Genomic DNA, 25,024 nt, shown 5'->3' with positions numbered 1-25,024 from the left:
ACAGTTTATGGTAGCAACCACACAGAGACCTATTGTGTGCAGACACTAAAATACACCAGTCACCCACACACACTGCCCACACACATTGCTGCAAACTCAGTCCAAACGTGTAGCGATACCAAAGATACCCCTGTCACTGTCAGTATTGTACTAACAGTGATAAGCTGTCACATTTTATCAGCCTGTTATGAAAAATGAACACAAGAAATGTTGCCTGGCAAGTTAAGATAGATGTGAGAGAACATGTGCGTCAGTCTCAACCTTCTGAAGGAAGCCTTACAATCATGTATTAGAGGCAAATCACACCATTTGATATCCATGGACGCTCATTTTTGTCACTGTTTACCCATCATGTTGTCTGTAAAGAGAAACATAATGGTAATAAGCGTTCTATGTAATTTTTTGGGGTTTCACAATGGGATATTTTATGAGGTTTATCATCTCCACAGCAGTTTAAAAAAAAATTCTGAACACCCTCTTGACCAAAATAGGCATGACTTTATTTTTTCCAAAACTGTGGCATAACAAACTAAAATCAATATGAAAACACACATTACAAAATAAAAATAACACTTTAGCATTGCTCACAATGAGAACATCAGTTTGGGTTTTAATTGCAGATCTACAGTGAGTACAAAAATGTCTAGACGGTAAATTGTCTCTTTCACAAAGTTGCGTGTTGAGCTAGAAAAGCTCTGATTCTCTGCAGGAGCTCTTTCTTCACACTGTCCGGTACGAGTGCTGCAAAGGAGAAATGAAAGGCATGAATATATGTGTCAGAAGAAACATAAACTCAAAGCTACATTACATACATACTCAGGAATATTTTAAGGGTGTTAAATTGTTGCATTATGATTTGTAGTATTCATTCTTTTTTATATGTGTGTATCAGAAAGGTAAATTAACCTTTCAGTGTGATGCAGTACAAACAAACGCCACCTTTCAAACACATTTGCTTGTGTTTAGCATCTTGTGTAATAGTTTCCTGCACTTCTTTATTGATAAGGTTGCTACTGCAAGGGCTCTCATTTTGGCTCCTGCATTTGACCCCTGGGACCCTGTTCCTGGTTCTGCAGCTTTTCATAAGTTTGAGCCTGTGTCTCTGTCGTTCTTAGAGAATCTGGTTGGCCATATTAAGCCATCAGGTTTCTCCCTGTGATGCTGTCCCCCCCAGACTATTTAAAGAGGTTTTCCCTAGTATAGGGAAGTCAGTTCTGGCTATTATCAACAGCAGTCGGTCTACTGGTTTTAAACATGCAGTGGTGCAGCCTCTACTTAAGAAACCTGGCCTTGATCGCAGCGTGCTGGCCAATTTCAGGCCTATCTCCAAGCTCCCTTTATCTCAAAAATCCTGGAGAAAGTTGTTCATGCTCAGTTAAAATGGTTTCTGGATGAGCACGAGGTCCTGGAGGTCTTTCAATCTGGCTTTAAAATTCTCCATAGCACCGAGTCAGCTTTATTAAGAGTTTTTAATGATATCCTCCTTGCAAATGACTCTGGTGACTCTTGTTCTGTTGGACCTAACAGCAGCCTTTGATACTGTGGACCACAATACCCTAGTGGCCCGGCTACGCCACCTAGTAGGTATCTGTGGTATTGCACTTGAGTGGTTCAAATCATATCTGGCTGACAGGAGTATAAGTGTAAGCCTTGGAAATTCAGAGTCCAGCTCTGCCCCGCTGCTGTATGGGGTTCCACAGGGGTTGATTTTAGGCCCCCTGCTTTTTTCCTTGTATTTACTGCCCCTGGGCTCCATCCTGAGGAAGCATGGCATCTCCTTCCATTGTTATGCTGACGACAGTCAGATATATGTGCCGTTAAAAAAAGAGTAATGCTTCCTCCCTCGCACCACTTCTGGCATGTCTTGAGGACATCAAAGCCTGGATGGCTTTAAACTTATAAATTTCAATGAAAAGAAAACAGAAGTGATGGTTTTTGGTCCCAGTGGGCCATGTGAACCTCCTGTTGACTTGGGCCCTTTGGCAGATTATTTGAGGCCAACAGTCTCAAACTTGGGTTTTAAGATGGACAGTGATTTTAAATTGGATCGTCAAATTAGCTCTGTAGTGAAGTCCAGCTTTTTTCAGCTTAGGCAGCTGGCAAAGGTGAGGCCTTTTCTTGCACAGCAGCACTTTGAGACAGTTATCCATGCTTTTATTACTTCTCGGCTGGATTACTGTAATGCACTCTATATTGGAGTTAGTCAGTCCTCCCTTTTAAATGGTTAACTTTGCTCACTGTCTGCTAAAAATGTCCGGCCCAGCTCATGTCCTTAGTCTGAAAATCCGGCCCGACCAAATATTTAATTGAATAGCCCTGCTGTAGAATCAAGCACCGAACCTGGGGCGACAGATCTTACTCCTCGCTGCCCCCGCCCTCTGGAACTCTCTCCCCAAACAGAATCAGAACTCCACTGACCTACAAAATTCAAAACCCAGCTCAAAAAGAACCGCTTTTAACTGTTAATGTTTTTATATCAACTGTGATAATATTTAGTTTCTTTTAATGTGTTTTATTTGTAAAGTGTCTTTGAGTTTTCTGAGAACGATATAATTAAAATGTGTTATTATTATTATAAGCAATACAATAACCCAAATGTACCCCAAATCACGTGAAACTGAGTAAATAAAATGTATAGAGTATAACCATGTCGGACTTCCGTAGACATAGGAACACCACGTTTATTTTTGTGTTTACATGATTACATATGCACTTTATCAACCATAATCCCACCATGTCAACCTGTCACTACTGACATTTTTTTTAATACTGCCTGTAATTACTTCTATTTAATTTAAATTCCATTGTAACATTGTATATATCTAAATTGTATTCTAGTTTTATTTATCTATTGTTATTTTTACTGATACTATTTTATTTTTATTTTTACTTATTTTTACTTCTTTCTTGATTGTACTTATGTCTGGGTTGCTGTAACAACTGAATTCCCCCCTGGGGATCAATAAAGTAATATCTTATCTTAGCTAGACTGTTCTCCACTGTTGAAGATCATGTCTTCCAGCTACAATTGACTCGCACTGTCCTTCTCTACTCTGGGAATCTGTGTTCAGCTCTTGAGTGGCCCAGCACTTGGTACTTTGGTCATTATTGTGGTGATGTTAATTGTTGATGATGATAATGGAAGGTCTTAAATGGTTTGGTTGCCTCATTGTAGATGTTCCTTATTTGAAGAAAAAAACAAAACCTTATTTACATTTGTGCATTGCCTTTACACTGCTTGGCAGTACCAGCACCCAAATTGACTTGAAGCACTTTGTTACTCTTACTGATCTTGTTTCCTCTTGTCTAGATCTTTGCTTGTGTCGTTCTTGTTCTCGTATGTACGTCGCTTTGGATAAAAGCGTCTGCTAAATGACATTGTAACATTGTAACACATGTGTATGTCTGTACCTCTGCCCTTTGGTGTGACTTCTGTGACCAGGTCCTCCACTGTGACATGCTCCAGACCCTTTTCTTTGATTACATCTGGACAGAAGAGTCGTAAAATACTTCAGAAATCCAGTTTAATCGAATCACCGCAACACATACACACTAAAAACTACAAAATACATTACCTTTGCAGTGTGCTTTCAGCTGATCCTTCCATCCACACTCCACCAGTTTTGCCCTGAGTAGTTCCTTCAACCTGTAGTCACATAATTGGTTGACAACATATCAAACAAATGTATAAAAGCTGCTGTCTGTAGTCATTCGCAGTGAGATGAAAAGCTCTCTTACCGCTCCCGTTCCCCCATTTCTATCAGCTTTTGGTTTATTGCAGCCCTCATCTGCGAGTCTTTGCTCATGATCTGTCTGGACTCATAAATAAAACAGTCATATATTCTGTTTAGATTCAGTTATGTGAGGGGAAATGTGCGGAGAAATGTTCAATTTTGGCGAGGAAATCGTTACCTTTTGTCGAGATGGATCAGCTGGGGAACACACAGTCCATCCACGATACTGTACCGGGTAGAACATTCCGCTTAATGGTTCCGCTTTAGTGCTAACATTGAAAGCTAACCCTTCCTCCTTCGTAACACTTAATTTAATAACTCCACAACAACGAGACTACAAACCTTATAAGATAATGATAACTGTCACAAATTACTGTCACACCATAATAACAACATTTTGAATAGAAAATTCAGCAGGAGCGCCAAAACAGGTCTTGTCCGCCGTAAATGTGAGTCCGTGTTCACACAAACCGGAAACGTGTGTCTCCTGCAACATCATCACCACACTCCAAAAGCTGGAACCAACTTCTGCACTTCCCATTCATAATTTTTAAAGACATGGCTGCGTCCAATTATTCTCTAAAGGTCAAGAGGGACCTGCTGGACCCCAACTTTGAAAGTTACAGGTTATCTCTGGACGCTATTCCAACCTACAAAGTGGAACTGGATGCAGGTGAGAGAAACTTACTTGCAGTGCAGTTAGCAAGTGTGCTAGCTTAGATTGACAGTGATGCCATACTTCTGTCACAGCTGCACACATACACATGTGATGAGCTGGATTATTTATAATTTATGGTTACCTGGAAATTCGGCAGTGTTAAAGAAGTGAGGCTGCCCTAGTTGTAGCACAGGGGAGCAAGGTCCTCTTACTAGCAGGGGTTCAGAGGGGACTGTCTATTAATATGTATGCAATGGACACAATTTTAAGGACCTGTATGGCTCAATCACACATGATTCTTAAAAGCTCAAGGCATCAGTACATAATGAATCTATCTTTGAAATAATAATAAAAAGACAGAAACAGGCAGGTTGCAAAATCAAGTTGGTGCCAAAAGAGGCACAGGAGGATTTCTGTGTTTTAGTATTTAAGTTGATTTTTATTTATTTTTTTATTTAACCTTTATTTAACCAGGTGAGTCAATTGAGAACCAATTCTCATTTACAATAACGACCTGGGCGAGAAGGCAACACAGGTGGCATGACAATAAATAAAAGACAAAACAAAAAACAGAGAGGACATACATAGAAACCTAGAGACAGAACAATACAATACAATACAAACATATGACAGCAGTGAAGAACTTAAAAGTAATTTAAAAGCAAGTGCAGTGATGTTGAGTTATGGGGTGTATTAGGTTTTTGAAAGTGGCGAGTGGAATGAGAGAGGTCAGCTTTAGGGATTGTTGAAGGTGATTCCAGTCATTTGTAGCGGAAAACTGGAAGGAGGTGCGTCCAAAGGAGGTCCGGGCTTTGGGTGGGATGAGTTTGATAAGGCTACTTGAGCGCAGGCTACGGTTTGTGCTGTGAAGTTTGATTAGTGACTGTAGATATAACAGGGTTTTACCAGTGAGGGATTTGTAAATGAATGGAAACCAGTGTGTTTGTCTGCAAGAGTGGAGTGAGGGCTGATAATATAAAAACAGAAATGCAAATATTGTTCTGCGTGGCAATGCAACAACACACTCAAGCCTCACTCAAAAGACACAAAGAGAAAATGTAGAAATATAGAAAATGCTAACAGATAACGATTCAAGGTTTTTTTATTGTCATACCAACACAAGCTGTCGCATGAGGTGGAACAAAATGTTGTCTCGATCCCGTACAAAGCCACAATAAGAAAACACAATTAAAAAAAGAAGACAAGCAAGAGCATTTAGACTGCAAGAAGCAGCATAAATAAACAATAATACATATTAAAATATAAATAATATGCAAAAGTTAAGAAATGTTAAGTGCACTGCACAGTGTTAAAGTATGGAAGCTGCAGTTTTGTGATGTCTCAATTATACGCCTTTCTTTCACCTCTTTGCTCTGTCATCTCTTCTGCAGCTGTCGAGGAAGTGAAGTTGAAGGACACGCAGTACACTTTGGAACACATGCGTGCTTTTGGCATGTACAACTACCTCCACCTGGACCCTTGGTATGAAGACAGTGTTCTGTTTGTGGACTGTAAAGGACGCGTTTTAAGTCTCACCGTCACCCTGGTAAGCTCTTAAATCCTCCAGATCTTTAAAGTCCCTCTTCCTGGTGAGCTATTTATGTGTTTGACAGCACATGTGTATTATTCATAAGCTGTTTTTTTATTTAACCTTTATTTAACTAGTTTGGTCAAAGATCTATTTTTCAAGGGAGACCTGGCCAAGACAGTCAGCAGCAAAATACACAAAGTTACAGACATTGACACACAGAGAACCAACGGACAATTTATATGCATGTTTGTCACTGGAAGAGCAATTACCTAGGAGGCAGATGTATAACAAGATACACTAAAAACAACAACATCCTAAAGATTCTACTTCAAAGTCTTTCATTTTAGATTTTAAAACATGAAGTGACACCGGCCCCTTGAGTTTCAATCTATTCTGCAATAAATTCCAGGCAAGGGGTGCAGAATAACTGAATGCCCTTATCCCAGTTCCTGTTTGAGCTCTTGGGACAGAAAGCATTAAAAAGTCCTGGGAGCGCAATAAGTACTGCCCAGCACTTTTCTGTTAGTATTTCCCTCCAAAGTTGTCACTGCAACTTTTTGTATTCTATTCCTCATGTGAAGTGAAGCAGATGTGATTCTGCTGTTGTGTCAGTGGGAACTAATACATCAGACACACCAGTAGATGGTGACCAAACACTGGTGAATATGCAGCATCTGCACATGATGCATTTCTGGCAGGTGATGTCTAAACGAAACTTTTTTATTCAAGCCAATAAAACCATGAATCTCTGCAAACATTTCCTCCTCTGGATGCTCTGTTAAACACGGACGGAGGAGTTCAAGATTCAGCAATAGGAGAGAAAAGTAGACAGTAATTTCACAACATTGTCTGGGTTCAAATCAGCACAGAGGATAAAGTTTGTTTTGTCGATTGCATAAATGACTGAAATATGCAGATCCAGGTTTCTTATCTGACACCAAAATGCTGAGGTCAGGAGCAAAATGAGCCCAATGACCTTTATCATACAGACTTCTTTTATACGTGGGATATCATTTACTTCAATTAGAGATAATTTGCGCGGCACCCATGTTGTTTTTTGTGTCCAAACTGGCCTGAATGATGATCATCAGACTATAATCCAGCCTGACTTTATCCCTGCTTTTCAGTGGCATCATTAAACCACTCTTTATGAAAATGTGTCGCCAACGTCTAATTACAATCATCACATCATAATTACGGCTCCTGGCAGGCGTTTTTCATATGTTTTCAGGCTAGTGTCAGCGGGCTCATTGTACAGAGGCGGTTCACACTCTGCTCGGGGGCATTAATGCAGCAGAAAACCATCTGAAACGTGCTTCAGACATCAGGTAGCGATATGATTCGCGGTGTCACGCTCCATGGCAACAACAACACGGCGGCTGTATGGTCCTTTTCAAAACCCTGTTACTGCACGCAATGAGTAATTGATGCTCTTGCTCAGCTGCATATCTGTCTGTTACTAATAAGCCTGTGAGAGTCATTAATGTCATGTGAAGCAGAGTCACATGGGCGGCCACATGAAGGCTGGTCATCTTTTCCTTGATGAGTACATGTTTTCTTTTCCTCAGGGTCTATAACAGGCATCTCTCTTTTTTTTACCTCTTACCATAAAACATTGTGGAAATTATGTTTTACTGTTTTTTACACTGGATGGAAAGAGCAGATTTTCTCTATGGGATTAGATAGAGCCCTGTTGAGTATCAAAGCAGCAGCCTCTCTCTCTTCTTTTGTAGTTCAAAGCACTCGCTCGTTAAGTGTCTCAACTCCAGTCATGACTAGACTGCTTAACATTTTTTAGGTACACAAAGTGTTATAACACCCAGCAGTCCTTTACTTGTAACTTACAATGAAGCATTGTATTTCTGATGCTTTCCTCAGCTTTCCATCAGCTTTGTATTTAAAAAAGTTGATTCTCTGATTCTGGTGTCTCAAATTTAAAGACCTGCTGCTTTTTTTAATCATTTATGACGGTCAGTGGATATCCAATCAAATCTGAAACAGTCCAAAGTTTTTCATTTTGGACTTTTAGAAACTGTCAGTCACTTCCCATGAAAATGATTTGCTATTCATATCACATTGTTCAGATGCTCCATCATTATATCTATTTGATACTCCCGCTAGAATCTGCATATGATTCATCGTTGCACATCCATAACACTCGATCAGTGTGCCTGCACATAAACACCGCTGCACACTGTATTAGATCATTAACAAGTGTCTGCACTCTCATCATCATCATCATCATCATCATCATCATCATCATCATCATCATCATCATCATCATCATCATCATCATCATCATCATCATCATCATCGTCTACTCTGCACTCTGTCATCACACATTTACAACTCTAGCTCTGCATTGCACAGTTATACCTCTGCCTCTCTGTAGATGTCTGATTTTCTTTTTCTCCAGAGTGCTGTGTTTCAGTGTTTTTAAGTGGGGGTCCTTAGGAAAACATGTTAGGAACTTGTATATTTAATTAATTGGATATTTGCAATCGTAATACACAATAAATGAAGCTTTATTTATAGAGCACCTTTCATACAAATTAAATGCAATTCAAAGTGCTTTACAGCGATTGAATAAAAAAAACAAAACAAATATAGAAATGGATTTCAAAGTAGAGATTAATGTACACCAATTGCAATAAAATATATAAATAAACAACAAAAGGAAATGGTTAAGAAATAAATAGATAAAAGATAAAAGATGAGGAGTTAATACAATAAAAGAAAGGTAATTATAAAATTCTAATATTAATAAAAGCACTACAAATTGAAATTGGATAGTAAAAATTAAAGAGTTAAAAATAAGTAAAACACTAGATTATTAAAATAAATACAAAGTGACATTAAAATGATAAATTTAAATAAGTTGTATTAAAAAATAGCCTAAAAGACAGTTAAATAAATTAAGGGTCTCTATGGCAAATTTGGGGAATCTGCTCTATAGCAGTGTTTTAAATGTGTCACCCACTGTCTTTATTGTTGTTGTTGTTGTAGAAAACTATGACCCAGATCTGCTCTATGATGTTTGAAGTCAGTATCTGTTAAAACAAACATTTGGCGGATTTGATGAAATTGAAAGATGATGAGACTTTTCCTCAAAGAAATGGGATGATGTGACTGTATGTAACAATGAATTATTATCAGTAGGTGTCCTCTACAAGCTGGGGCTGAATGACTGTTTTTAATAATGATCAAACTGCAGAGTGAATGTCAGATGTAAATGAAAATCTTTAAGCATTGCCATCAGTGTACCTTAGATGTGTACTTACATACTGTAGAAATGAGTTCCTGGAAAGGTTCAGTACGATCTTCTGCTCAAACCGTCCAACGAGGTGAAACTAGACGAAATCTTTGAGCCTGTGCTGCCACCAATGAAGCCCACTGAAGATCAACTCTGCTCCAAACCTTGATGAATTAAGATGTCTGGACTACTGGAGCCCTGCAGTGTGCGAGCCGTCTTCTTCTTTGTTTGATTTCAGGGATTAAACCAAGACAACAATACTCAGTTTGATGGTTATCCAACAGTGCTGCTGAGTAAACCCCCCACATATATAGACAAATCAAAACTACCTTAGAACAAGGCTCTGCAATTTGGAAAAGGAATGCTTTTATAACCAGCATGAGTCTTAATTAGTAGAAGTAATTTTAGAATCACATTCTCCTTTTTCTGCAAACACTAAAAATATGGTGATGTGGGCACTGAGCGTTTTGTTTTCTGGAGAACAAGATTTGTCGACGAGGGAATCACTGCAGCACTACACTAATTAACACAACACTGTTTGTAACTTTATCATAAAACTGCAGCTACTTGGATTTGTAAATCGCTCTTGGCCTTTTTTGCAGTTTGATAATATTTGAATAAATTGTGCAGCCTTTGTTTGGACTCATGTATAAACATGAATGTCTGATTGTTTCCTGGATGCTGCTTTTGACTGATGGGTCTGCTGTGTTCTCAATCCAGGACACAGCTCTGGGGAAGCCAAGAGAGGTGTATCGCATAACCTCTGAGTCCAGTGAGTGTGAGAACCGTCTGTGTGCGTCCCTCAGTCTCACCTCAGCGACCTGGGCTGCTCTCGCTGACGGGGCGGGGCGACTTTGCCTTCTGCGCACCGGCAAGAGAGGAGACGGCACTCATATGAAGTGGGAGGTGAGTTTACTGCAGCGGCAAATACACAAACAAGTTTTCAAGCACGTGTGTGTGCTTGATCGAATGATAAATACAACACTGATTTAACATGGATACTAAAAGACAAGCCTCATCAATAGATCACATTCTTTCCTTCTCAGTCTTGAAGAGACACAGATATGTACAAAAAAAAGAAAGCCGAAAACGCACGTGGGTGTGATGGAACTTACAAGGCTCATATTTAAACCATAAATAGAAGACATCTAAAGATAATAAACTATTCAAAGCCACCTAAACTTATGAAATGTCAGAGATCACATAAGTAAGAACAGAAATTTAGTTTCAGCAAAAGAAACAAATTAAAAATGGAATGAAGCAAGAGATGTACAATGCATTTTTGTCAGCAGAGGATTTCTGAACCCTTTTTTTCTGCACAAGCAAGCCAGATATCCCAGTTACTGATTTAATTGTTTGTTCACATCCTGATTCATTCAGTCCACAAGTCCAGCATAACGTTTTAATACATTTAATAACAATTTAATTAAAAAAAGGTGATTAATTGTGACCGTGACAAGGGAGTTTGTTTATGCCAGCTGACACTATTTCTGACAACAAGCCAGGGTTTGATACTTTTTTTCATTTCTGGCTGGTAAAATAATTAAAAGATAAAGGGGGATGATGTCCTTCTTTTTGTACTCGTTGTCAGCACACATACTGAGAGGAACAAAAGCCAAAAATTAATTCACCATATTAACGAGTACTTTTCTGTGTCCAAAGCCTTATCAGGCTATTTCCTCTGCACTGAGAAACCCACCAACTAAAAAGAAAGAGAACTCAGAAATAAGTCACACTTTTACACTCTGCGATAAGGTTCTTTAACCATGACCTTTAAACTAACACAAAGAACCTTGGACACAACTTTGAGAAAGTGTAACTTTATAAAATGAGCTTCTCTACAGTGAAATGTCCTTTTAGGGCCTGTTTCCACTAAGGGTGTTATTTTTGCGCTGGTTTCCAAACCAATGCAGGTCAGCATTTTCAGCACCTGGCGTCACTAGCACAAAAAACCCTTGAGGCGCTTATCAATGCCACCTCTCCATCTTATTCAGTAAATCAGAATCAAGGAGGCTTTGGACTTTTGTTATCTACTTTGTCAATGGCAGAGGAGAAACTAATCAGACTCGATGTTTTAAGGGTACAGTTGTTAGTTCTATAGCTGCTATTGCCACAATTGTTGTTGTTGGTGCTCCCAGCACAAAAAAGGCATTAGTGGACACAGGCCCTCATTTGACATGGAGGTTCTTTATAAAATGTCCCAGGAAAAGATCAATATTAAGCATTAACACTTAAAGATCAGTACAGAAGGGCAGTGAGAGGACTTTCATAACCCAGCAACAGTACGCAGCAGTGAGAAGGGCTTTGAAAATGACGCTGTGGATGCTTCCAGCATGAAAAAAGGCATTAGTGGACACAGCCCCTTATGCGGCATGGAGATTCTTCATAAAATGTCCCAGGAAAAGGTAAATGTTAAGCGTGCAGAACAATTTACACTTAAAGATCACTACAGAAGAGCAATGAGACAACTTTCATAACCTAGTAACAGTAAGTGTCTGTGAGAAGGGCTCTGACATTAATGTTGTGGATGCTTCCAGCACAAAAAAGGACATAGGCCCTTAATTGGCACGGAGATTCTTTATAAAATGCCCCAGGAAAAGGTCAATATTAAGCATAAAGAACCTTTTTTTACTTAAAGATCACTGCAGAGGGAAACAGAAGTGCAGGGAGAAAACTTTCATAACCAAGTAACAGTAAGCACTGGTGAGAAGGGCCCTGAAATTGATGTTGTGGGTTCTACAAGCATGAAAGGCGATAGTGGACACAGGCCCTTATTTGGCATGGTGCAAATGCAATAAAACGACAGACAAACAATACAACGGACAACAAAAACAAAGTGAAAGAAACAAAACAAAGCAACAACATGAGGACAGACTAAAACAGGGCTGACTATGTGGGTTAAACTAAACATAGACAACGAGTAAATAGATAGATAAAACATAATAAGTGAGGTAGTGCATGGTGCAAATGTTGCAATATACGCAATCACAGATTGAAAATTGCTGTTTTAAAGGAATCTCCACTTCACACCTGTCATGTGGGAAATGCATTTTCATTCAGCTGCATACAAGCTATCCAGATGAATGACAATAAAGTTTGAGTTGAGTTGAGTTGATATAATTTAAAGTTTTAGAACCAGTGTCTGTGCTTTGAATCAGCATGTGGTTGTGAGGGATGAAGTCCCTGTTCATTTTATCCTGTTTACCAGTTTGTAATGGGGATTAGCTTAAGATGAGAGTCGTTCCTGGAACAAGCCCACTTGATGCCGTTCTTAAAGCAGGAGTAGACTTTGTAATAAAGATTGAGCTCCTGAGTCAGAAACTTCTAATGGTTTACTATTAAATGTGAGCACTCAGAGACTCAGAGGCAAATGATTTTGTGATGTAAGTTTGTGTTGTAAAGCTACCTCATAAAACTGGATGTATCTTCTCATCACACTTAAGTTGGTCTCCTCTGCATAACATGAACTCCCTTAAGTAAACAACTGTAGACACTAACTTTGAAAGAGTGGCTTAAATAATCTTAATTGCTAAAGCAAAGACAAATTCCCTCTTTCTAAACCACAGTTGCGATCACAATCAATTTGATGCTGGCAGTTAATGTTGTGGCGTGTACTCTATGGAAATAGTCACTCTTGTTTCTGATGGTCTTGTTTACTTTGTAGATCATAAAGATGCATCAGGGGTAATTTCCATCTCCTCACAGGAGCTTTAACATGACTTCCAGCTGACAGATTGTGCCCACAGTTAGTTTTATCTCATGAAAGTGATCGCATTTGTTGATGTGTGTTTGCAGCCGCTGTTCAGTGAAGACATGGAGGAGCCTTTCACCATCCTGCACAGCGTCTCACATGTCCAGGGCGGAGTCCACGCCATGGAGGTCCTGCTGCTCCGCATCCTGAAGGACCCGCAGGAAACCAAAGGGAGCGGATACTCTGTGTCTCTAGAGTGGATCACAGTCTCAAACACTGCAGGACAAGGTGGGTGATGCACCAACGCAACGTACTTTTGACAAAAGTTTTTTATTCATAATTGGGTCTAAATTAGGCCCCAAAATGAACTGCGTTGTTACATTTCCATGCTAATGTTTACAGTATTAATTCCAAATAGACAAAATAAATCTTCATTCATTAAATCATATGAGGAAGTTAGTCAGAGTTTGTTTATACTGGAGTTTAATTATCATGTCCCAGATGAGATTAGAGCACTCTGAAGCAAACATTGGCAGGAAAGGTTTTCATTAAAGTCGCTGGCACTCCTCGAGAAAGAAAGACACTCTGACTAATGATGCAGAGATTGAAAAGACAAATAGACACAGGCAGCCTTTGGAGTACCTTCTTCATTAAGTTGGATTTAAAGATGTAGCTCTTTGATACCCGAAAGGCCGTTTAATTATCTTTTGGACTTTGTTTGGTGTTTGATTGTTTGACTAAATTTACATTTACATAATTATTCTCTGTGGAAAGTCTGGTCTTTACTTTGAATCTTCTTCTATAAAATCATCAGTCGCAGCAACAGAGTGACTTTAATTACTGATCACAGATTCTGGATTAAATGAAGCATCTGTATACAAGCCTGGATTTCAGGATGGGAAGTGTCCTAGTTTCCATTTGTAGTACATTTGTAGTCAAAACAGTATTGACCAATCAGGGACTCGCAGGCTTGGGTGTATCCAGGCTGTATGGAGAGCAAAAGCAGGCATACAGACATCCTGGCTCCGGTTAATGGTATTCTGACGACAGTTTATTGACCTCAATAAACACAAATCTGCATGGGAGTAGAACTAACAGTTCGTTCTCCTGCAGAAATTTAAACTTGAGCAACAAATCAGCTTGATGCTGTTTTTGGGGAAAACCAATCAACATTTAGATTTCCTGAATTCCTTGAATGCACCAGAAAATGATCGACGTGACCTTCATTCAGAAAAATCAGCATTGTAAGTTGTTTTCTTCCCCTCTTCAGGACAGACCTGAAAAGGCTTGTATTGATTATATTTACAAGTATGCATCAAGATTAGGGTTGCAAAATTCCAGGAATTTTCAAAGTTGGAAACTTTCCACGGGAATTAACAGGAATTTATGGGAATTTATGGGAATAAACCAAGAATTTACTAAATTGAAGGTTGGCTCTAAATAAGGAACTTAAATGTAGTTGGGGAAAATATATTTTAGCATAATCCTGACTGAAACAACCAGATTTCATGCAAGTACAGTTGAATATCTATGCTATTCCTCAATCATATGCACATAGCACACTACTTACTGCAGGGCTATTGAGACCACACCCCCTACATGCACTGTGCATTCCTCCATCACATGCACAGATGATTTCTATTTTGGATGGATGTCTGCTTGTATCAAAACAAATATTTATGCTTGGATATGATACCTTTCCATTACATTCCACCCCTTTGCAACCCTGATCAGGATTTCGTCACACTTTAGATCCAATATTTTGAAAATAAGTTACAAGAAAATGTGTTTATTTGAGGTTCATATCACTGAAGTGGACAATAATAAAGCCTCTGTGTGACTTACTGTCTACAGTGAAACTGAGACTTAACAGAACAAGCACTATTCTGTAGGATGTAATGAACCCAAAGAGAAGCTGTTTATAATGCAGGCATGTCTGGAGAGTTGGATTTCGCTCTGCTTTTGAACACCTCTCAAGCTGCTGATTGGACTGTAAACAATGCAGCGATCAGAAAGGGAAGTTGTGGCTTGAAATGGTTTGGATGACAGTTTGAGACTAATTCTAACGCTGATGTAGTATTCCCAATATGCCTGTGTACAGAGCTGTTAAAAGACTATTGAATCAATATTTTAAAAGACACAGAAAACAGCTTTAAAGTTACGTTACATCGCGTGGATGTTTGTGTGAGGTTTCTGTTTTGATGTTTCTGCGTCTGCTGGGTTTATTTGCTGCTGAGTGTCAGCCTGTCAGATTTTTCTTGACAGGAACATCAGAAGAGCATCGTGTCTTTTGTGTGTCACTCCAGGGGGGCTCGTCATGGGAGAAAAAAAATCATTCACTGTTTTAAACACAGAAGATACAACCTGTCTGACAGACAGTGACGCCTCATTTTGGTGAGGGGGTTGTCTCTTTGATGCTTGTTATATTCAGATTTTGTTTTGTTGTACTTCATATATGAAGAAACAGAAGTAGATGAGAATAATTTTAGGCTGTCAAACATTTAAAAAGGTATGAAAAGTAAACACAAATAATATTCATTCATGAGTGTCCCTGTGGTTTGCTTAAATCACAAGAAACATCTATAGTAGTGTTGAAATAATAAGCTAGTTAATTGATCATTTATTTGTAATTACTGAGGCATGTACTTGTGTCAGCTTATAAGATGTAAAGGTCTTTCATGCTTTTATATCCTTCCACTTAGACTACTATAACTAAACAAACATAGTTTAAACAAGTTACAGCTAGTCCAAAATGCAGCAGCCCGACTCCTCACAAGAACCCAAAAGAGGGACCACATCACTCCTCAATCAATCAATCAATCAATCAATCAATCAATCTTTATTTGTATAGCGCCAAATCACAACAAACGTTATCTCAAGATGCTTTTACAAACCTCAGGCAGAACCAGACTCATGTTAGACAGCCATCATGCCTCGACTGAGTTGGGTCTGGAAAGACAGATAGAGGGGAGTAAGAGAGAGAAGTGATAGTGATGAGACGAGTCGTAGAAGCTGTTGCCTCTGGAGTCCAGCACGTCCGTATCAGCTGGAGTCCAGATCGTCCGCAGCAGGAGGACGTCTACGGCAGCTCAGAGGAATCTACGAGACAATGGAGCTCGGGGACTCCAGAAAGGTCTATGGTTAGTAACTTTAATGGGACAGGCAGAGTTAAAGTAAGTGATGAAGGGGTTGGGGGGAAGGGGGTGAGCTAGGATCCCAGTGTGTCAGTGCGCCAGTTCCCCCGGCAGTCTAGGCCTATAGCATCATGACAAAAGCTGGTCCAAGCCTGATCCAGCTCTAACTATAAGCTTTATCAAAAAGGAAAGTTTTAAGCCTACTCTTAAAAGTGGAGAGGGTGTCTGCCTCCCGGACCCTGACTGGTAGATGATTCCAAAGGAGAGGGGCCTGATAACTGAAGGTTCTACCTCCCATACTACTTTTAGAGATTTTAGGTACAACTAGCAAGCCTGCATGTTGGGAGCGTAGAGTTCTAGAGGGGTAATAGGGCACTATGAGCTCTTTAAGATACGAGGGTGCCTGATTTTTAAGGGCTTTGTCGGCTAAAAGAAGGATTTTAAATTACATTCTACATTTTATTGGGAGCCAGTGTAGAGAAGCTAACACTGGAGAAATGTGCTCCCTCTTCCTAGTTCTAGTCAATACTCGAGCTGCGGCGTTTTGAACTAGCTGAAGAATCTTTAGAGACTTATTGGGGCAGCCTGATAAGAGGGAGTTACAGTAATCTAACCTGGAGGTAACAAATGCATGGACTAGTTTTTCTGCGTCGCTCTGAGATAGGAAGTGTCTAATTTTAGAAATATTGCGCAAGTGAAAATAGGCTGACCTTGAGATTTGCTGAATTTGGGAGTTGAAGGATAAATCTTGATCAAATAGGACTCCTGGATTCCTAGCAGAGGTGCTGGATGCCAGACTAATGCCATCTAAGGTACTTATATTATTAGAAAAAGTCTCTCTGAGGTGTTTGGGGCCAATAACAATCACTTCAGTTTTTTCTGAGTTTAGCAGTAAGAAATTTCTGGTCATCCATGTCTTTATGTCTTTTAGACAAGCAACTAATTTAGATAACTGATTGGTTTCTTCTGGCTTCACTGATAAATAGAGCTGAGTGTCATCAGCATAACAATGAAAATGAATTGAGTGCTTCCTCATGATGTTACCTAGAGGAAGCATATATAAGGTGAAGATAATTGGTCCTAGCACTGATCCTTGTGGAACTCCCTGACTAACCCTGGTCTGCACTGAGGACTTTTCATTAACGTGAACGAATTGAGATCGATCTGTTAAGTACGATTTAAACCAAGCTAAAGCAGTTCCTGTAATGCCAATTAGTTGCTCTAATCTCTGTAACAGGATTTGATGGTCAATCGTATCGAATGCAGCGCTAAGATCTAATAAAACAAGTACGGAAAGAAGACCACTGTCTGAGGCCATTAGTAGATCATTGGTTACTTTTAGCAGTGCAGTCTCTGTGCTATGGTGGGCTCTAAACCCCGACTGAAAATCCTCAAACAAACTGTTGCTCTTAAGAAAGTCCCAGAGCTGAACTGACACCACTTTCTCTAGGATTTTAGAGATAAAGGGGAGGTTAGATATCGGTCTATAGTTAGATAAGGAGCCTGAATCAAGAGTGGGCTTTTTAAGGAGAGGTTTAATTACAGCTACTTTAAATGATTGAGGTACATAGCCTGTCAGTAAAGACATATTAATCATACTGAGTAAAGAACTGCTAACTAGTGGAATTACTTCTTTTAGCAGCTTAGTTGGGATTGGGTCTAAAAGACCGGTCGATGGTTTAGCTGAAGAAACTGTTGAAACCAGTTCAGGAAGGTCAATGGGTGAAAAACAGTCTAGGTATACATCTGACTTTAACGCCGTTTCAATGATCCCACTGTTGGTAAAGGGTCCTACACTAGTTAAAGGTAAGAGGTTACTAATTTGATCTCTAATCTTTAAGATTTATCATTAAAGACGCTCGTAAAGTCATCGCTGCTGAGGGCTAAAGGAATACATGGCTCAGTGGAGCTATGACTGTCTGTCAGCCTGGCTACAGTGCTGAAGAGGAACCTAGGGTTGTTTTTATTCTCTTCTATTAGAGAGGAGTAATAGGCAGCTCGAGCATGCTGCAGGGCCTTCCTACATTTATTAAGACTATCCTTCCAAAGTGAGCAGGTTTCAGTTGTTTCTCCTGTTTTAGCTTCCCTTCATTGGCTTCTGATAGATTTTAGAATTGATTTTAAGATTTAATGTTGACTTTTAAAGCACGCTCTGGACTCGCACCGCAGTACATATTTGATCTCCTCAACCCGTACGTGCCCGGTCGTACCCTGAGGTCCTCAGCCAAGGCTCTGCTGGCAGTCCCACAGTCGAGGCTGTAGACCAAAGTTTGACTGGAGCTCTGACCCTCTGGAACAACCTCCCTGAGGAGATCAGATTGGCCACCTCCTTATCCTTTTTTAAATTCCTTTTAAAAACACACTTTTATAGATGTGCTTTTACAGGTGATGTCACCTGAGCGTGTTTTATTTCAGATGTTTTATTATTTATCAGGCAGTATCACTGGCAGGTTTTTACTCTCTTTATTCTTTTTATTCTTTTATATTTTCATATTTCTGATCTTTTAATTGCTTCAATATTTAATATTTTGTTGTTTTTAGTATTCCAACATTGTTTTGTCTTAACCTTTTTTATCTTCTTTCCTGTCATTTCTTCTTTCTGTCCCCTCCCTGCAGGTTATTGCTCTTTTTATTATTTTATTCTTTTTCATTGTCTTCTTCACATTTCTCTTTTATTGTATTTTAGTTTCTTTCCTATCTGTTAAGCACTTTGTAACCCTGTTTTGAAAAGTGCTATATAAATAAAGATCACTGTTATTATTTTTATTTAAATTCACTAGTTTGAGGATAACAATCTTTTGTGAAAACAAGCGATATCAGATATTCAGAGTAAAGATAAATAAAATGTGAAACTTGACAATACCAGCAGATTCTCTGCAGCTAAACAGTGCTGCAGTATTTCATATCCTACAGGCCTCTGCAGTACAATTTAGACAAAATGGCTTTTTACCAGGAAGAGAAAGAGCATAATATTTGCACATTAAACACAGTTTAACAGAGCTGCAACTAATAATAGTAATAATAATACATTTTATTTAAAGCGCCTTTCTAAGCACTCAAGGACACTTTACAGAGAGGTTAAAAACACAATAAAAACAACACAGCCTAACTAACAATGGATTCTGTCACTCAATCTAGCTCTAATGTGAAGCATGGTGTTGTTAACCGTCCTTCTCTGTCAGATTTCAACTGAGGACCAGTTTCCTGTACTCACTGTACTCCTCTCTGTGCTTCCTCGTGCAGGTCAGGAGAAGAAGTACGAGGTGAAGAAGAGGAGGGTCCTCAGCGGGAAGTCTGTGCCTCACTATGCAGCTGTGGAGCCTCAGGGGAAGGGTCTGATGGTGGCCTCGGAGAAACCGTTCATCTTCACACATGTGGACGGTGTTCCTGTGGAGGAGCCTGACCCACAGCCCATGGAGGTGGAGAAGACAGGTGAGTCAGAGGTGCTGTGAGGAATCTGATGGCACACTGGGAGGAAGTAATTACTGTGGGCAGGATTATTTTATAACTGTAATAATGAGATCACTGCAGGCCCTTTTTAATATAAGTAGTCACCACACATCATAGAAATGGAGAAAAGTGAAACTGACACTAAAAAGAAGTTGTTTAAAGCGGCAGTAATTCTAATGGCAGATGGTGTGACGCATATTATTATTTAATATGGTTATTATAGGTACCTTGTTAGCAAACAGGTGTCTGTTTACTATGGATGTTCTGAAGCGACTAATTTGCTCGTCCTTTAAACGGAAAGAAAAATCCTGACTAGTTCAAAGGTAAGAGAAAAGAAAGTCTAAATTGAGCACAACTTTCTTAACTCTTAACACCACTGAACACGGGACCACAGTCTGTGGGTACATGGTTACTGGGCAGAGCTAGCAGCACCAGCCTTTGGTTCTCCCTGCAAGTTAATGACCAAATGTCTGGGATATAACCAGACACGGCCCTCAATCAAGTTTGTCTCCATTTTACAAATCAAAATACGCCAAATTGTGCTGCACTGCAAGGTGTGGACTGTCAACTGTGACTGTTAAAATCAGGTAGTTGTGGGTTTCAACTGGAGCTACAGCTCCAACTAGTGGCGAGTGTCAGCACTGCAGCTCAGATCATATGCCCCTGTTTCAGGTTGACTTAAATGAAATATCAATAACTCGTTTGACCGTATTGTAATTCTGATGTCAGCGTAGGTGACAACGTTTAAATGTGTTGTTAACGCACACATACATGCTATTGTCTTACCTTTTGCACTGGATCCCACACATCTTTAACCAAAGTGTCCGTATTTATTTCAGAAACCGGCTCTTTGGGTGAAAGATTTTGCTCAGACTGCTGAACTCATTTAGAAAAGTTGTGATGCCACATCAGAAGATTTAACAGAGTCTTACTCAGACTTTGAGAAAACACTGAAAGAGGGTTTAATATGTTTCTATCATATTTGTGGTGGAAAAAGTGACATCTTTTTGTTTCCTTGTTAAAATCACAGTCTGAAATCAGCCATACAGAGAGCCAGCCTGTCTGTGAAACTGTTGAATCAAAGTGAAACACAAACATCATCTGGGCTGAATGATGGAATCACCACCACACTCATTTGGGATGAGACCGCTTCCGGTTGGATTCATCATGCAGTTACATCTGCTTGCTTTTGGTCACTTCTTTACCAGGTTACCTTTTGAGAGGCAGGAACTGCCTACTTGTTCTGTCGTCATAGAAACCCTGAGTGGGCAGCACATTATTTTCAATCAGACGGGGTCTCTGTCATAATCAGTGTCTGCTCACTGCCATTATTACTGCTCATGCTGACCATGTGCATCTGCGACACAGCCTCGCTCTTTCTTCACCATGGTGCTTAATTAAAATGTCTGATTAATTAATCAGTTAAAAGGTATCAGGCAGGTTTGTTTGGGTTTTTAGGTGATACACATTATTCATTAATGCTCCTGAAATAAATACTGATACCTCTTTATGACCGACAAAAGCACTCAAAACCATCATCCACAGACGCACTACTTCTAGATACATTTTTTTGATACCAGAGTCTGTCACCAAAGATTGATAGCATACAGAGCAGATGCACCTTTTATTTATTACTTCTACTGAAATGATCTGAAGTGAGAGATATGTTTGTCTGTTAAAGCAGGATGAGATTACCTGAAAGTACTACTTACACAAAATCAAAACTAGTGTTGTAGTCAAGACCACATTAACCGAGACCAAGACATTTCCAAGACCAGAGTGCAGAGACTAAGACAAGACCAAGACATTTAGGGATCGAGACTGAGTCAAGACCAAGACCAAGGCAGGGCAAGACCAAGGCAGGGCAAGACCGAGACAAGACCAAGACCATATATCCATGAAAAATCACCATGAGAGTTAACAAAGTAAAATACTTCTGTTTATTTTATTTAAGTTTTCTTTAAATACAATCAAAAGCAACAAACAAGGTTTGGTTTTGCCTTTGTTGCCTTTCTTTTGACACACTGTGAGAGAGTTTATTGCCTAATTAAACAAATTAGCACTCAACTCTGGTCACGGGCAAAATGAATTAATTGAGAAAGGGGGGGGAGGGGTGTCCTCTTTTATCACAGTAATGACGGGAACCCAGAGTGCATCAGTGGTGGTCTCGACCGGTCTTGATATGAAATACGGAGTCTGCCCAGTCCGAGACCGAGACAAGTCCGAGTAAAAATGCTTTCGATTCCGAGACCGAGACCTTAAATAAGCGGTCTCGAGACCAAGACAGGTCTCGAGTACTAACACTAATCAGAACAGACATGAGAAATGCTTCTTTGTCCACAGGGGGCGCCAAAATCAACACAAACCAAGGTAACCTCACAGCAGCTTCAATATATATTCAATAAATAGGGGTGTGCACATTTAGATGACTAGATTAAACGCTCCTTGCTCCTCTTTTAGCTCCAGAATTACTGGCCGGTTAAACGTACTATTCACATTTTAGTTATTGTAAGCCTGAAAAGCCGCTCATATTTTGGGTAGCGCAGCCACCCGGGCGCAGATCAAATATCTCATCCTGCTGCGTTTCCGATGTCTAACGTGCACTCACAATACATCTTTGCTGTCTCATTTTTTTGAAAGTCTGTCTCTGCAGTGTTCTGTCAGTCACGTTGTCTGACGGCCCCTCTGCAGAGGTGACGGACAGGTTAAGTCCTCTCTCTGATGGTCTAGTTTGCTCACACGGATCATATAGAGACGTGTTTGAGTGTGTTTTATGACCAACTTAAAACTCCTCACAGGAGCTTTAAACAAGTGAAAATTTAACATAAACCTTCAAAAGATAGTTTTTCAGAGTTGAACCAAACATTCATGTCTGCTGTTTTTAATACCTTTTATACATTTATGCTCGAACACTCTGTGATACTCACAACCTGTACACAAGCAGCAAAGCAGCCACCAGCTTCTCTAAAGGTTTTAAACCCTCTGATGACCCAGACAGGGCAAGGTGTGTGAATGTGTGTGTGTGTATGTGTGTGTGTGTGTGTGTGTGATGATGGCACTGAAGCAGAATAATGGCTGCTTTTTAGCCAGTCCTTTTATCAGCGCTCTGCCTCTCTGCTTTCAGTGAGGAGGAAGAGGTTTAGATGTCAAGAGAGGGGGCATCTTCAAACAGGCCCGTAAGTGATGAGAGAGGAAATGCAAAGAGGACAGGAGAGATGGAGGGACCTGAAGGTGATTTGATGGAGAAGAGGTGCAGATAGAGAGGACATGTAGTACGTTATCTTTATATTGCATAGACAAAAATGCAGTCTTGTTGTTAGAGTCTGTGTGATTGAATTGAGATCATTTTAACATCAAAGAAAGAAATGATAGGTACCCAACAGACTTAAAATCACATTTCAGATTAGACCTTAGAGAAAAATAATCAGCAGAATCAGAGACGACAAAGTTTGTTTCTTGGAGGTAAGAAGAAGATTTGGAAATGAATGAGAGGTTTGGCAGTACTCCTCCACCCCTCTCATTAGTTTCTTTGTTGATTCAGAGGAGAAAAAAACAAAAGGTGGTAATGAACACGTCTCAATTTCTCACTTGGCTGCCAGATTTGGAGCTGGTCTGTTGGTTTGGAGCTCCATAATTGGACCATTTTCAGTTTGCAGCTTTTGCCAGCAATAACAGCATGTTGAATATGACAGCTCTGGCACTGCAGAGGTGTCGTACGTGAGCGAACTGGCACACAGGCGTCTGTTTATAAATGGGATGACCTGGCTCAGAGTAAACCTTTCTTTCTGCCTCATCACCTTACCTCAACGTTATTTTATTATTACAACTTTTAACATCATGATGGTGCCAGTCTGGATTAAATCAATTATTCTTTTTTTTATTGACAGCTGACTTTATTATAACTCTTCAGAAAAGAGAATCACACTTCTTGTATTCTAAATTTAAATTATGAACTAATATTTTTAATCTTTTGTAATCTTATGAGCACCAATAAAAGTATGTACAGTACATCATAGTCAGTAAACTCCTACACTCTAAAGGCTGATTTATACTTCTGCATTGATTCAACGGCGTACCCTACGCCGGGGGGCCGCGTAGCTCCCGTACCTACGCCATGGCCTACGCACGTAGCTGACGTGCACCTCCTCCAAAATGTAACTCCCGTAGAGCTGACGCGGACCGCAAGCTCTGTGATGGTCCGCTCGGCGGCTTTGTCTTTCCCATAGACTGTAAAAAATAGGGCTGTTTCCGAAATCGCCTATTATACTATCAATACGTACTGATATGTCCAAAATTCAGTATGTAGTAAGTAGTATGTGAACAAGAGCAAAATCTGCAGTATGCCAAAACTCCCCGGATGTCTACTGATTCGGGAAAATTTCTCAGTATGCATCGGACCAGTCTGCCTCGCGTACTGTTTCCCATAATGCATAGCGCTCGTTCTGCTTTTTCTTTTCCTCATTTTTTGACGGGAGGAAATCCGTTTTTGGGTGCTGTGAAAGTTATCAGATTATATATAAACTACTTCCTAACTTTTTAAATCATAAATGGATGATAAATAAGCATTTTATTTATCGGCTTCGCCGTTGTTTACTTCCTCTTTCCGAAACCGGAAATCCAGCGAAGTCTGGCTCAGCATGCTGCATGACAGATCGGACAGAACAGTCATACTACATACTAAATTCAAACTCAGTATGTAGTAGGCAATACCTACTGCCTACTACATTAGTAAGTAGTATGTAGCAGGCCGTTTCGGAAACAGCCTAGGTCTTTCCCGCATTTACAACACTTCCGGGATCCCGGACATCGGCTGCACATCGGCCGTGTATTTCATCTCCTCCTCTCTATTCTTCATGTAATCATGTCTGTATGATAAACAGCAACATGTATCAGCTGTAGATTAACATAACACGCTCTGAAACTCTGTGGAAAAGTAAACAGAGATCGTAGTGGGACCGGAAGCAGGCGGCCGGCTATCAGAGAGACCGCACTGCCCTCAAGCGTTTCGGCGGAGAATTGCTGCGCGACACGGACACACCGACGCACAAGTATGCGGGGCTCATGTCCGCGTCAGCCCCTGCTGCGTAGGGGAGACGCAGAAGTATAAATCAGCCTTAAGGGTTTCTTTTAAAAAACAAACGTGTTGTCAGTTTAATATACTTCAAGCATCAAAAGTCAAAGGACTGATTTTAAAGAAAATCACGGATATATTCTGAAATCTGAAATGAGCAGATTATTTAAGCTGCTACATAAATGTGTGAGCAGCTTCTTCTGTTGTTGTAGCTGATTTAGTGTGTTTTTAGTTAAAGGAGACCTATAACACTCATTTTAACCTTTCATTATGTCAGGCTGGGACACATTCAGAGCAGCTCTGAATGATTTGCAGCTTAAAAAAATATTTATTTATCTTCTACTGAGCACTTTCATTTCAGCACTCCTCAGCCTATGCCTGAAACGCTTCGTTTTAGCTGTTTTTCCAGTGATATCAAGTTGAACACAGCCTCGGGTGTTACTTTTCTCACAGCTGTGTCATCATGAAACAACCTGAAAGTTGTGCCTTTTAAGGAAATTGT

General features: G+C 39.9%; 2 protein-coding genes across 3 annotated transcripts in view; one reads left to right on the top strand and one right to left on the bottom strand.

The window, feature by feature from the left end:
- Positions 1 to 478: 478 nt before the first annotated feature.
- On the bottom strand, positions 479 to 4,153 carry LOC117827942 (transcription and mRNA export factor ENY2-2-like). Of its 2 annotated transcripts, none has more exons than XM_034704829.1 (5): positions 3,913 to 4,153; positions 3,739 to 3,818; positions 3,576 to 3,646; positions 3,412 to 3,486; positions 479 to 741 (listed from the first exon to the last, which is right to left on the bottom strand). In XM_034704829.1, exons 1-5 carry the CDS (start codon positions 3,976 to 3,978, stop codon positions 665 to 667), a joined length of 369 nt encoding a protein of 122 aa, XP_034560720.1. In that variant the 5' UTR covers positions 3,979 to 4,153; the 3' UTR covers positions 479 to 664. The 2 variants fall into 2 exon arrangements, with proteins under 2 accessions (XP_034560720.1, XP_034560721.1); XM_034704830.1 differs by having other exon boundaries at positions 3,739 to 3,813; positions 3,913 to 4,143.
- Positions 4,154 to 4,189: 36 nt separating this feature from the next.
- Positions 4,190 to 25,024, top strand: part of nudcd1 (NudC domain containing 1) — a 49,269-nt gene continuing 28,434 nt past the window's right edge. Inside the window, exons 1-5 of the mRNA XM_034704828.1 lie at positions 4,190 to 4,407; positions 5,784 to 5,938; positions 9,897 to 10,082; positions 12,972 to 13,155; positions 19,245 to 19,433. Coding sequence (XP_034560719.1) covers positions 4,293 to 4,407; positions 5,784 to 5,938; positions 9,897 to 10,082; positions 12,972 to 13,155; positions 19,245 to 19,433 — 829 coding nt within the window. The 5' untranslated portion in view covers positions 4,190 to 4,292. The remainder of the gene's footprint in view (positions 4,408 to 5,783; positions 5,939 to 9,896; positions 10,083 to 12,971; positions 13,156 to 19,244; positions 19,434 to 25,024) is intronic.

The sequence above is a fragment of the Notolabrus celidotus genome, chromosome 16, assembly GCF_009762535.1.
Source record: "Notolabrus celidotus isolate fNotCel1 chromosome 16, fNotCel1.pri, whole genome shotgun sequence".
Classification (NCBI taxonomy): domain Eukaryota; kingdom Metazoa; phylum Chordata; class Actinopteri; order Labriformes; family Labridae; genus Notolabrus; species Notolabrus celidotus.
Note: the sequence above shows the minus strand (reverse complement) of the source record. Positions and strands in the feature narration are given on the sequence as shown.